At 54.8% G+C, this 13128-nt stretch overlaps 1 protein-coding gene across 1 annotated transcript in view; it reads left to right on the top strand.

Annotated features, from left to right (window-relative positions):
- Positions 1 to 13128, top strand: part of VAV1 (vav guanine nucleotide exchange factor 1) — a 53429-nt gene that overhangs the window by 26494 nt on the left and 13807 nt on the right. The window contains exons 13-19 of the mRNA XM_077192223.1: positions 586 to 671; positions 3614 to 3746; positions 5702 to 5811; positions 5918 to 6019; positions 7173 to 7270; positions 10812 to 10834; positions 12785 to 12830. Coding sequence (XP_077048338.1) covers positions 586 to 671; positions 3614 to 3746; positions 5702 to 5811; positions 5918 to 6019; positions 7173 to 7270; positions 10812 to 10834; positions 12785 to 12830 — 598 coding nt within the window. The remainder of the gene's footprint in view (positions 1 to 585; positions 672 to 3613; positions 3747 to 5701; positions 5812 to 5917; positions 6020 to 7172; positions 7271 to 10811; positions 10835 to 12784; positions 12831 to 13128) is intronic.

Genomic DNA, 13128 nt, shown 5'->3' with positions numbered 1-13128 from the left:
CCCGGGACCCCCAAAATACCCAAATTCCACCCTGGGAACCCCAAAATCCCCCCGGGACCCCCAAAATACCCAAATCCTCCCTGGGAACCCCAAAATCCACCCCAGATCCCCAAAATCCCCCCCGGGACCCCCAAATTCCTCCCAGGAGCCCCAAATCCCCCCTGGGACCTATTCCCAATGTCCACCCCGTTCCCAATGTCCACCCCATTCCTGATGTCCCCCCTGTTCCCAATGTCCCAATGTCCACCCTGTACCCAATGTCCACCCTGTACCCAATGTCCACCCCATTCCTGATGTCCACCCCATTCCTGATGTCCACCCCGTTCCTGATGTCCCAATGTCCACCCCACTCCTGATGTCCTGATGTCCACCCCATTCCTGATGTCCACCCCATTCCTGATGTCCATCCCATTCCCAATGTCCACCCCATTCCTGATGTCCCAATGTCCCAATGTCCACCCCGTTCCTGATGTCCATCCCATTCCCAATGTCCACCCCGCTCCTGATGTCCTGATGTCCACCCCATTCCTGATGTCCACTCCATTCCTGATGTCCACCCTGGTCCTGATGTCCACCCGGTCCCAGCCGCAGTCCCTGGCGCAGTTCGGGCGCCCCAAGATCGATGGGGAGCTGAAGGTCTCCAGCGCCGAGAGACGCTCCAAGGTGGACAGGTGGGCTGGGGACACCTGGGGACACCTGGGGACACCTGGGGACACCACAGGGACATCACATGAACACCTTGGGGACACCACAGAGACATGGGGCCACCTCAGGAACATCTCAGGAACACCTTGGGGACACCTCAGTAGCATCTCAGGCACAGGGGGATACCTGGGGACACCTGGGGACACCACAGGGACATCACAGGAATATGGGGACACCACAGAGACATGAGGACATCTCAGGAACACCTCAGGAACATCTCAGGAACACCTTGGGGACACCTCAAGGACATCTCAGGAACACCTCAGGGACATGGGGACACCATGGGGACGTGAGAACATCCATGGAGACACCTCAGGAACACCTCAAGAACACGGGGACATCCATGGAGGCACCTCAGGGACATGGGGACACCATGGGGACGTGAGAACATCCATGGGCACGCTTCAGGGACACCATGGGGACACCTCAGGGACATGGGGACATCCATGGAGACACCTCAGGAACACCTTGGGGACACTTCAAGGACATGAGGACATCCATGGAGACACCTCAAGGATACCTCAGGGATATGGAGACACCATGGGGACATGAGAACATCCATGGAGACACCTCAGGGACACCTCAAGAACATGGGGACACCACGGGCACACCACGGGCACACCATGGGGACAGGAGACCATCCATGGGGACACCTCAGGAACACCTCAAGAACATGGGGACACCGTGGGCACACCATGGGGACAGGAGACCATCCATGGGGACACTTCAGGAACGTGAGGACACCATGGGGACATGAGAAAACAGAGACCTCCCCATGGTGACACCCCTGGGGACACCCCTGGGGACACCACAGGGACATGAGAACATCCATGGGGACGCTGCAGGGACACCATGGGGACACCTCAGGGACATGGGGACATCCATGGAGACACCTCAGGAACACCTTGGGGACACTTCAAGGACATGAGGACATCCATGGAGACACCTCAAGGATACCTCAGGGATATGGAGACACCATGGGGACATGAGAACATCCATGGAGACACCTCAGGAACACCTCAGGAACATGGGGACACCATGGCCACACCATGGGGACATGAGAACATCCATGGGGACACCTCAGGGACATCTCAGGGACGTGAGGACACCATGGGGACATGAGAAAACAGAGACCTCCCCTTGGGGACACCCCTGGGGACACCACAGGGACATGAGAACATCCATGGGGACACTGCAGGGACACCATGGGGACACCTCAGGGACATGGGGACATTCATGGAGACACCTCAAGGATACCTCAGGGATATGGAGACACCATGGGGACATGAGAACATCCATGGAGACACCTCAGGAACACCTCAGGGGCACTTCAGGGACATGGGGACATCTCAGAGACATGGGGACATCCATGGGGACACCTCAGGAACACCTTGGGGACACCTCAGAGACATGGGGACACCATGGGGACATGGGAACATCCATGGGGACACCATGGGCACACCATAGGGACACCTCAGGGACATGGGGACATCCATGGAGACACCTCAGGAACACCTTGGGGACACTTCAAGGACATGAGGACATCCATGGAGACACCTCAAGGATATCTCAGGGATGTGGAGACACCATGGGGACATGAGAATGTCCATTGGGACACCTCAGGAACACCTCAAGAACATGGGGACACCACGGGCACACCATGGGGACAGGAGACCATCCATGGGGACACCTCAGGGACATCCCAGGGACGTGAGGACACCATGGGGACATGAGAAAACAGAGACCTCCCCATGGTGACACCCCTGGGGACACCTCAGGGACATGGGGACATCCATGGAGACACCTCAGGAACACCTTGGGGACACTTCAAGGACATGGGGACATCCATGGAGACACCTCAAGGATACCTCAGGGATATGGAGACACCATGGGGACATGAGGACATCCATGGAGACACCTCAGGAACACCTCAAGAACATGGGGACACCATGGGCACACCATGGGGACATGAGAACATCCATGGAGACACCTCAGGAACACCTCAAGAACATGGGGACACCATGGGCACACCACGGGCACACCATGGGGACAGGAGACCATCCATGGGGACACCTCAGGGACATCCCAGGGACGTGAGGACACCATGGGGACAGGAGAAAACAGAGAGCTCCCCTTGGGGACACCCTTGGGGACACCACAGGGACATGGGGACATCCATGGGGACGCTGCAGGGACACCATGGGGACACCTCAGGGACATGGGGACATCCATGGAGACACTTCAAGGATATCTCAGGGATATGGAGACACCTCAGGGACATGGGGACATCCATGGAGACACCTCAGGAACACCTCAAGAACATGGGGACACCACGGGCACACCACGGGCACACCATGGGGACAGGAGACCATCCATGGGGACACCTCAGGGACGTGAGGACACCATGGGGACATGAGAAAACAGAGACCTCCCCTTGGGGACACCCCTGGGGACACCACAGGGACATGAGAACATCCATGGGGACGCTGCAGGAACACCTTGGGGACACTTCAAGGACATAAGGACATCCATGGGGACACCTCAAGGACACCTCAGGGACATGGGGACACCATGGGGATATGAGAACATCCATGGGGACGCTTCAGGGACACCATGGGGACACCTCAGGGACATGGGGACATCCATGGAGACACCTCAGGAACACCTCAAGAACATGGGGACACCATGGGCACACCACGGGCACACCATGGGGACAGGAGACCATCCATGGGGACACCTCAGGGACGTGAGGACACCATGGGGACATGAGAAAACAGAGACCTCCCCATGGGGACACCCCTGGGGACACCACAGGGACACTTGGAGGCCGCTCCAGGGCAGCCATGGGGACACCCCGTGGAGCGCGGTGGCCTCAGGGACACGGTGCCACCCTTGTCACCGTCCCCAGGTACGGCTTCCTGCTGGACAAGGCCCTGATCATCTGCAAGCGCCGCGGGGACTCCTACGAGACCAAGGACGTGGTGGACCTCCAGAGCCACCAACTCCACGACGGTGACCTCGAGCCTCGTGATGGCAAGAAGGTACCGGGGACACCGTGGGGACATCAGGGGGACACCAGCGGCCAGGTTCCTCCAGTCCCAGTGTCCTCTTCCCAAAGGACCCCGGTGGACACAGAGGTCCAGTCTTGTGGACCTCAGGAACCTGGTCACTGGTGGACACTGGTGTCCAGTTCCAAGCGGTCCCAAGTGTCCAGATCCTGGTGGTCCCCAGGTCCTCTTCCCCATGACCCCAAAGGTCCAGCTCTGGTGGATCCCAGGATTTTGGTTCCTGGTGGTGCCAACATCCAGGTCCCTGGTGGACCCCCAAACCCCATTGCCTGGTGGACCCCAAAATCTGGTCCCTGGTGAACCCCCAAACCCCATTCCCTTGTGGTCCCCAGGTCCTCTTCCCCATGACCTCAGAGGTCCAGGTCTGGTGGATCCCAGGATTTTGGTTCCTGGATGGACCCCAAAACCTCATTCCCTGATGGACCCCAAGATCCTGGTCCCTGGTGGACCCCAAAACCCCATTCCCTGGTGGATCCTCCAAACTTTGGTCCATGGTGACCCCAAAACCCCATTCCCTGGTGGTCCCCAGGTCCTCTTCCCCATGACCTCAGAGGTCCAGCTCTGGTGGATCCCAGGATTTTGGTTCCTGGTGGTCCCAACATCCAGGTCCCTGGTGGTTCCAAATATCCAGATCTGGTGGACCCCAACATCCTGGTCCCTGGTGGGTCCCCAAAATCTGGTCCCTGATGGACACAGATGTCCAGGTCAGGTGGATCCGGGTTCCTCTTCTCTGGTGGATCCTCAAATTCTGTTCCCTGGTTGTTCCCAGGATTCTGGTCCCTGGTGGACCCCAAAACCCCATTCCCTGGTGGATCCCCAAAATCTGGTCCTGGATGAACCCCCAAACCCTGTTCCCTGGTGGACCCCAACATCAAGGTCTCTGGTGGGTCCCCAAAATCTGGTCCCTGATGGACACAGATGTCCAGGTCAGGTGGATCCGGGTTCCTCTTCTCTGGTGGATCCTCAAAGTCTGTTCCCTGGTTGATCCCAAGATCCTGGTCCCTGGTGAACCCCAAAATCTGGTCCTGGATGGATCCCAAAACCCCATTTCCTGGTGGATCCCCAAAATCTGGTCCTGGATGGATCCCAAAACCCCGTTCCCTGGTGGAGTCCAAGATCCTGGTCCCTGGTGAACCCCCAAACCCTGTTCCCTGATGGATTCCAAGATCCTGGTCCCTGGTGAACCCCAAAACCCCATTCCCTGGTGGATCCCCAAAATCTGGTCCTGGATGAACCCCAAAACCCCATTACCTGGTGGATCCCCAAAATCTGGTACCTGGTGAACCCCAAAATCCAATACCCTGATGGATTCCAAGATCCTGGTCCCTGGTGGATCCCCAAAATCTGGTTCCTGGTGAACCCCAAAACCCCATTACCTGGTGGATTCCTAAATCCTCATCCCTGGTGGAGTCCAAAACCCCGTTCCCTGGTGGATCCCCAAAATCTGGTCCCTGGTGAACCCCAAAACCCAACACCCTGATGGATTCCAAGATCCTGGTCCCTGGTGAACCCCAAAACCCCATTACCTCGTGGATCCCCAAAATCTGGTACCTGGTGAACCCCAAAACCCAACACCCTGATGGATTCCAAGATCCTGGTCCCTGGTGGATCCCCAAAATCTGGTTCCTGGTGAACCCCAAAACCCCATTACCTGGTGGATTCCTAAATCCTCATCCCTGGTGGAGTCCAAAACCCCATTCCCTGGTGGATCCCCAAAATCTGGTCCCTGGTGCACCGTGATGTCCACGTCCCCAGTGGACACCCCACCACCCAATGACCCCAGGAGGGGGGGGTGTGACCCCAATCTTCCCAGTGTCCCCACGTGACCCTGCCCCACTTGGGGGGCGTGGCTGACCGCAATGTCCCCAGTGTCCCCACGTGACCCCGCCCCACTTGGGGGGCGTGGCTGACCCCACCCCACCCCACAGTGGTCCCACACCTTCATGCTGCTGGACATGGCCGGGCTGCCGGACTACGAGCTCTTCTTCAAGACGCGCGAGCTGAAGAAGAAGTGGCTGGAGCAGTTCGAGATGGCCCTGTAGGTGGCCCTGTCCCCACCGAGGAGGTCCCACCTGCCCCACTGGGTGGTCTTGGGGACGTCCAGGTTGTCCCCACCTGACCCAGGTCCTCCCCGTGTCCGGCAGGTCCAACATCTTCCCCGAGAACGCCCTGGCTGATGGACACGACTTCCAGATGTTCTCCTTCGAGGACACCACGTCCTGCAGGGCCTGCCAGATGTTGCTGAGGTAGGACCCCAAAATTGTGTCCACGTGGTCCTGGAGAGGCCACGGGGGGGGGGGGGTCTGGGAGAGGAGGAGACCCCCAGGAGGTTGGAGGTGGGTGGGTCACGTTCTTGGGGTGGTGAGGTCAAGGTGGAGGTTGGTGATGGAGGGGCTGGTGGGGTGGTGGGAAGGTCAAGCTCAAGGTGGGTCAAGCCTTGGAGGGTGGTCAGGGGCTGGGGAGGGGTCAAGGAGCTCCTTGGGGGTCAAGCTGTGAGTGGCCTCAAGGTGGGTCAAGGTTGGGTTGGAGTCAAGGTGGGTCAATGGTTGAGTGGAGGCCAAGGTGGGCCAAGGTTGGGTTGGAGTCAAGGTGGGCCAAGGTTGAGTGGAGACCAAGTTGGGTCAAGGTTGCATGGAGATCAAGAGGTCCAGGTGGGCCAGTGGTTGGGTAGAAAACAACAAGGTGGGTCAAGACCAAGGTGGATCAAGGTTGGGTGGAGATCAAGGCCAAAGTGGGTCAAGATTGAGTAGAAAACAACAAAGTGGGTGAAGACCAAGCTGGGTCAAGGTTGGGTGGTGTCCAAAGTGGGTCAAGGTTGGGTGGAGGTCAAGATCAAGGTGGGTCAAGGGTTGGGTGGAGGTCAAGACCAAAGTGGGCCAAGGCCAAGGTGGGTCAAGGTTGGGTTGGACTCAAGGTGAGTCAAGGTTGGGTGGAGATCAAGAAGTCCGGTTGGGCCAATGGTTGGGTAGAAAACAACAAGGTGGGTCAAGGCCAAGGTGGGTCAAGGTTGGGTGGAGGTCAGGAGATCAAGGTGGGTCAATGGTTGGGTAGGAAATGACAAGGTGGGTGAAGACCAAGCTGGGTCAAGTGTTGGTTGGAGGTCAAGGCCAAACTGGATCAAGGTTGGGTGGTGGTCAAGGTTGAGGTGGGTCAAGACCAAGGTTGGCTGGAGGCCAAGGTTGGCCAAGCCCCAGATGGGTCAAAGTCAAAGTGAGACCCTCCTGGTTGGGTTGATACTGGTGGGACCAACCTGGGCCAAGACTCAGGTGGGTCAAGAGCTCTGCTGGACAACCTGGGTGGGTCATGGATGGGTCAGTCCTGGGTGGCCTCAGGTGGGTGTGGGGCATGGCTGGTGGTGTCCCCTGTGACCATGACCTCGTGTCCCCCCCGTGTCCCCAGGGGCACCTTCTACCAGGGCTATCGCTGCAGCCGCTGCCGAGCCCCCGCCCACAAGGAGTGCCTGGGGCGCGTGGGGACCTGCGGGAAGGCTGGAACTGGTGAGCGGCATCATGGGATTGGGGAGGGGCATTGTGGGATTGGGGAGGAGGGAAACAGTGGATGGGGGTAGGAGGGTAATGGGGGAGGGAGAGGCATTGTGAGATACAAGATGGCTGACACTGAGTATCGCAGGATAGAAAAAACGGGTGACATTTTGCAGGGAATTGTGGGATACAAGATGGCTGACACTGAGTATCATAGGATACAAAATGGCTGACATTTAACAGGGCATTGTGGGATACAAAATGGCTGACACTGATAATACAAGTTGGCTGCTAAGGCAGGGAATTGTGGGATACAAGAGGGCTGACACTGTGCACTATGGAATACAAGATGGCTGCCAAAGCAGGGCATTATGGGATACAAGATGGCTGACATTGCGCTGGGAGTTGTAGGATACAGCATGGCTGACATTTAGCAGAGCATTGTGGGATACAAGATGGCTGACACTGAGCACTGTAGGATACAAGATGGCTGACACAATACAGGAAATTGTGGAATACAAAATGGCTGACAGTAAGCATTACAGAATACAAAATGGCTGACATCTTGGAGGGCATTGTGGGATACAAGATGGATGACACTGAGTAGCATAGGATACAAGATGGCTGACATTTAACAGGGCATTGTGGGATACAAGATGGCTAACAGAGCATATGGAATACATTTAGTAGAGCATTGTGGGATACAACATGGCTGAAATTGAGTATCATAGGATACAAGATGGCTGACATTGCAGAGGGCATTGTGGGATACGAGATGGCTGACACAGCACAGGGCATTGTGGGATGCAAGATGGCTGACACTGATCACTGCAGAATCAAGATGGCTGCCAAAGCAGGGCATTGTCGGATACAAGATGGCTGACACAGAGCATTATGGGATACAAGATGGCTGACACTGAGCACTGTGGAACACAAGATGGCTGCCAAAGCAGGGCATTGTGGGAATACAAGATGGCTGACACAAAGCACTGTAGAATACAAGATGGCTGCCAAAGCAGGACATTGTGGGATACAAGATGGCTGACACAGCACAGGGCATTGTGGGATACAAGATGGCTGACACTGAGCACTGTAGAATACAAGATGGCTGCCAAAGCAGGGCATTGTGGGATACAAGATGGCTGCCAAAGCAGGGCATTGTGGAATACAAGATGGCTGCCAAAGCAGGGCATTATGGGATGCAAGATGGCTGACACAGCAGGGTATTGTGGGATACAAGATGGCTGACAGCACAGGGCATTGTGGGATACAAGATGGCTGATAGCACAGGGTATTGTGGAATACAAGATGGCTGACATCTCAGGGTGTTATGGGATACAAGATGGCTGACACAAGGCACTGTAGGATACAAGATGGCTGCCAAAGCAGGGCATTGTGGGATGCAAGATGGCTGACACAAAGTGCTGAGGAATACAAGATGGCTGACACAGCACAGGGCGTGGTGGGTTGCAAGATGGCTGACACAGTAGGGTATTATGGGATACAAGATGGCTGACACTGAGCACTATTGTATACAAGATGGCTGACACAGCACAGGGCAATGTGGGATACAAGATGGCTGCCAAAACAGGGCATTGTGGGATACAAGATGGCTGACACTGATCCCTATGGAATACAAGATGGCTGCCAAAGCAGGGCATTGTCGGATACAAGATGGCTGACACAGAGCATTATGGGATACAAGATGGCTGACACTGAGCACTATGGAATACAAGATGGCTGACACAGCACAGGGCATTATGGGATACAAGATGGCTGACACTGAGCACTATGGGATACAAGATGGCTGACACAGAGCATCATGGGATACAAGATGGCTGCCAAAGCAGGGCATTGTCGGATACAAGATGGCTGACACAAAGCACTGTAGAATACAAGATGGCTGCCAAAGCACAGGGCATTGTCAGATACAAGATGGCTGACACAGCAGGGCATTGTGGGATACAAGATGGCTGACACTGATCCCTATGGAATACAAGATGGCTGCCAAAGCAGGGAATTGTGGGATACAAGATGGCTGACACTGATCACTGTAGAATCAAGATGGCTGCCAAAGCAGGGCATTGTCAGATACAAGATGGCTGACAGTGATTACTATGGAATACAAGATGGCTGCCAAAGCAGGGTATTGTGGGATACAAGATGGCTGACACTGAGCACTATGGAATACAAGATGGCTGCCAAAGCAGGGCATTGTGGGATACAAGATGGCTGACACAGCAGGGTATTGTGGGATACAAGATGGCTGACACAGAGCATTGTGGGATACAAGATGGCTGACACTGATCACTGTAGAATACAAGATGGCTGCCAAAGCAGGGCATTGTGGGATACAAGATGGCTGACACAGCACAGGGCATTGTGGGATACAAGATGGCTGACACTTATGCCTATGGAATACAAGATGGCTGACCCAGCACAGGGCATTGTGGGATACAAGATGTCTGACATGGAGCAAGGCATTATGGGATACAAGATGGCTGACACAGAGCAATGCATTCTGGGATGCCCTAATGACGGCCACGGGCTGAGCCCAATTCAATGCAAGCATCAATTAAGAGAGGCATTCATTAGTGGCTGCATTAATTAGGCTGGGGCAAATTATCCCATCATTAATAAGGGGGTGGAGCCATTGGCTGTCATTAATTAGTGGTGAATGTATTTTCCCGCTATTAATTAGGGCTGGGCTAATTACCATATCATTAATAAGGGGATGGACTAATTCCCATATAATTATTTAGGGGATGGACTAATTATCCTCAGGTCTAATTGCCCCAATACTAATTAATACAGGAACTAATTGACAATATCATTAATTAGGGGATGGACTAATTACCCTCAGCCCTAATTACCCCACCATTAATTAAGAGAGAGGCTAATTACCATATCATAAATTAGAGGATGGGCTAATTATGCCAACATTAATTAAAAGAGAGGCTAATTACCATACCATTAGTTAGATGATGGACTAATTACCCCAGCATTAATTAAGACAGGGGCTAATTACAATATTAATAATTCGGGGATGGGTTAATTACCCCAACATTAATTAGAACATAGGTTTATTACCATATCAGTAATTAGGGGATGGACTAATTACCATCATCCCTAAATACCCCAACACCAATTAAGAAGGAGGCTAATTACCATACCATTAATAAGGGGATGGACTAATTACCATATAATTAATTAGGGAATGGACTAAATATTTTCAGCCCTAATTACCCCAATGCTAATTAATAGAGGAACTAATTGCCATATTATTAATTAGGGATGGGTTAATTACCCCAACATTAATTAGAACATAGGCTAATTACCATATCAGTAATTAGGGGTTGGACTAACGACCCTTAGCCTCAATTACCCCAACAATAATTAATTACTCTAATTATTCAAGAAACTAATGACCAATTACTCCATCACTAATAAGTTGTCACCTAATTACCCCTCATTAATTAAAGCAGGGCCTGATTACCTCCTCGCTAATTAAGAAAACCCCTAATTACCACTCCCTAATGAATTTTCTCCTCCCCAGATCCCGGATCGGGCGCACGGAAGGTACCAAAACCCCCCAAAAACGGGGGGGGAGGCGCTCGGGACGAACCAAAACCCGAATTCCGGGGGGGGATCCCGGGGGCCTCTGGGTGGGATTTTGGGGTCCCGGGTGGGGATTTTGGGGTTTTTGGGGTCCCGGTCGAAGTTTTTGGGGTCTCGCGTGTGATTTTGGGGTTCCGGGTTGGGGTTTTTGGGGTCCGGGTCGAAGTTTTTGGGGTCCCGGGTGGGGTTTTGGGGTCTCGGGTGGGGATTTTGGGGTCTCGGGTGGGCGTTTTTGGGGTCCGGGTGGGATTTTTGGGGTCTCTGGGGGGATCCCCGGGGGTCTCTGGGTGGGGTTTTGGGGTCCTGGCTGGGGTTTTTGGGGATTTTGGGGTCCGGGTGTGATTTTGGGGTCCCGGCTGGGGATTTTGGGGTCCAGGTTGGGATTTTTGGGTCCGGGTTGGGATTTTGGGGTTCCGGGTTGGGATTTTGGGGTCCCGGGTGTGATTTTGGGGTCCGAGGGGGTTTTTAGGGTCAGGATTGGGATTTTGGGGTCCTGGTTGGGGTTTTTAGGGTCCGGGTTGGGAATTTGGGGTCTCAGTTGGGGTTTTTGGGGTCTCAGTTGGGGTTTTTGGGTCCTGGTTGGGATTTTGGGGTCCGGGTGGGGTTTTTGGGGTCTCGGTTGGGGTTTTTGGGGTCGGGGGTGGGGTTTTGGGGTTTTTGGAGTCCGGGTTGGGATTTTTGGGGTCTCTGGGGGCGGATCCCCGGGGGTCTCTGGGTGGGGGTTTTGGGGTGCCGGGTTGGGATTTTGGGGTCCGGGTGGGAATTTTGGGGTTTTTGGGGGTCCCGTGTTGGGGTTTTTGGGGTCTTGGTTGGGATTTTGGGTTCTATGGGGGGATCCCCGGGGGTCTCTGGGTGGGGTTTTTGGGGTCCGGATGTGATTTTGGGGTCCGAGTTGGGGTTTTTGGGGTCCCGGGTTGGGATTTTGGGGTCTTGGGTGTGATTTTGAGACCCAGGTTGGGATTTTGGGGTCCGGGGGGGTTTTTAGGGTCCGGGTTGGGAATTTGGGGTCGGGGTTGTGATTTTGGGGTCTCGGTTGGGGTTTTTTAGGTCCGGGTTGGGATTTTTGGGGTGCCGGGTTGGAATTTTGGGGTCCGGGTGGGAATTTTGGGGTTTTTGGGGTGGCGGGTTGGGATTTTGGGGTCTCGGTTGGGTTTTTTGGGGTTTTTGGGGTCCCGGTTGGGATTTTTGGGGTTTTTGGGGTCCTGGCTGGGGTTTTTGGGGTCCCGGGTTGGGTTTTTGGGGTCCCGGGTTGGGATTTTGGGGTCTCAGTTGGGGTTTTTTGGGTCCGGGTGGGGTTTTTGGGGTTTTTGGGGTCCCGGTTGGGATTTTTGGGGTTTTTGGGGTCCCGGGTTGGGATTTTGGGGTCCGGGTGGGGTTTTTGGGGTCGGGAGGGGGTTTTGGGGTTTTTGGGGTCCTGGGTTGGGATTTTGGGGTCTCGGTTGGGGTTTTTGGGGTTTTTGGGATCCTGGGTGGGGATTTTGGGGTCCCGGGTTGGGATTTTGGTGATTTTGGGGTTTTTGGGGTCTCGGTTGGGGTTTTTGGGGTTTTTGGGGTTTTTGGGGTTTTTGGGGTCCGAGTTGGGATTTTGAGATCCCGGGTTGGGATTTTGGTGATTTTGGGGTTTTTGGGGTCCGGGTTGGGATTTTGGTGATTTTGGCGGTTTTGGGGTCCGGGGTTGGGATTTTGGTGATTTTGGGGTTTTTGGGGTCTCGGTTGGGGTTTTTGTGGTTTTTGGGGTTTTTGGGGTTTTTGGGGTTTTTGGGGTTTTTGGGGTTTTTGGGGTTTTTGGGGTCCCGGGTTGGGATTTTGAGATCCCGGGTTGGGAATTTTGGGGTTTTTGGGGTCCTGGGGTCCCAGCCCCCCCAGCCCCTCCCCCACTCACGGGGGTCTCTCTCCCCTCCCCCCCCCCAGAACAAATCGCAGCGCCCGGGACCCGACAAGAAACGGGGGGAGCTGGGTGAGGAATTTGGGGGGTCCCGACCCCCCCAGGGCAGATTTTGGGGGTCCCGACCCCCCCGGGGCAGATTTTGGGGGGTCCCGACCCCCACATTTCAAATTTGGGGGGTCCCGACCCCCACATTTCAAATTTTGGGGTGGTTTGGGTGCTCCTGATCCCCCTCAGATCAAATTTGGGGGTCCCGACCCCCCCGCGAGTTGAAATTTGGGGGTCCCGACCCCCCCCCAGTTTAAATTTTGGGGGGTCCCGACCCCCCCAGGGCAGATTTGGGGGGGTTTTTGGGGGGTCTGGACCCCCC

This window comes from Agelaius phoeniceus, chromosome 32 (genome assembly GCF_051311805.1).
Source record: "Agelaius phoeniceus isolate bAgePho1 chromosome 32, bAgePho1.hap1, whole genome shotgun sequence".
Taxonomy (NCBI): domain Eukaryota; kingdom Metazoa; phylum Chordata; class Aves; order Passeriformes; family Icteridae; genus Agelaius; species Agelaius phoeniceus.
The sequence above is the reverse complement of the archived record's forward strand: the minus strand, read 5'-3'. Positions and strand labels throughout refer to the sequence as shown.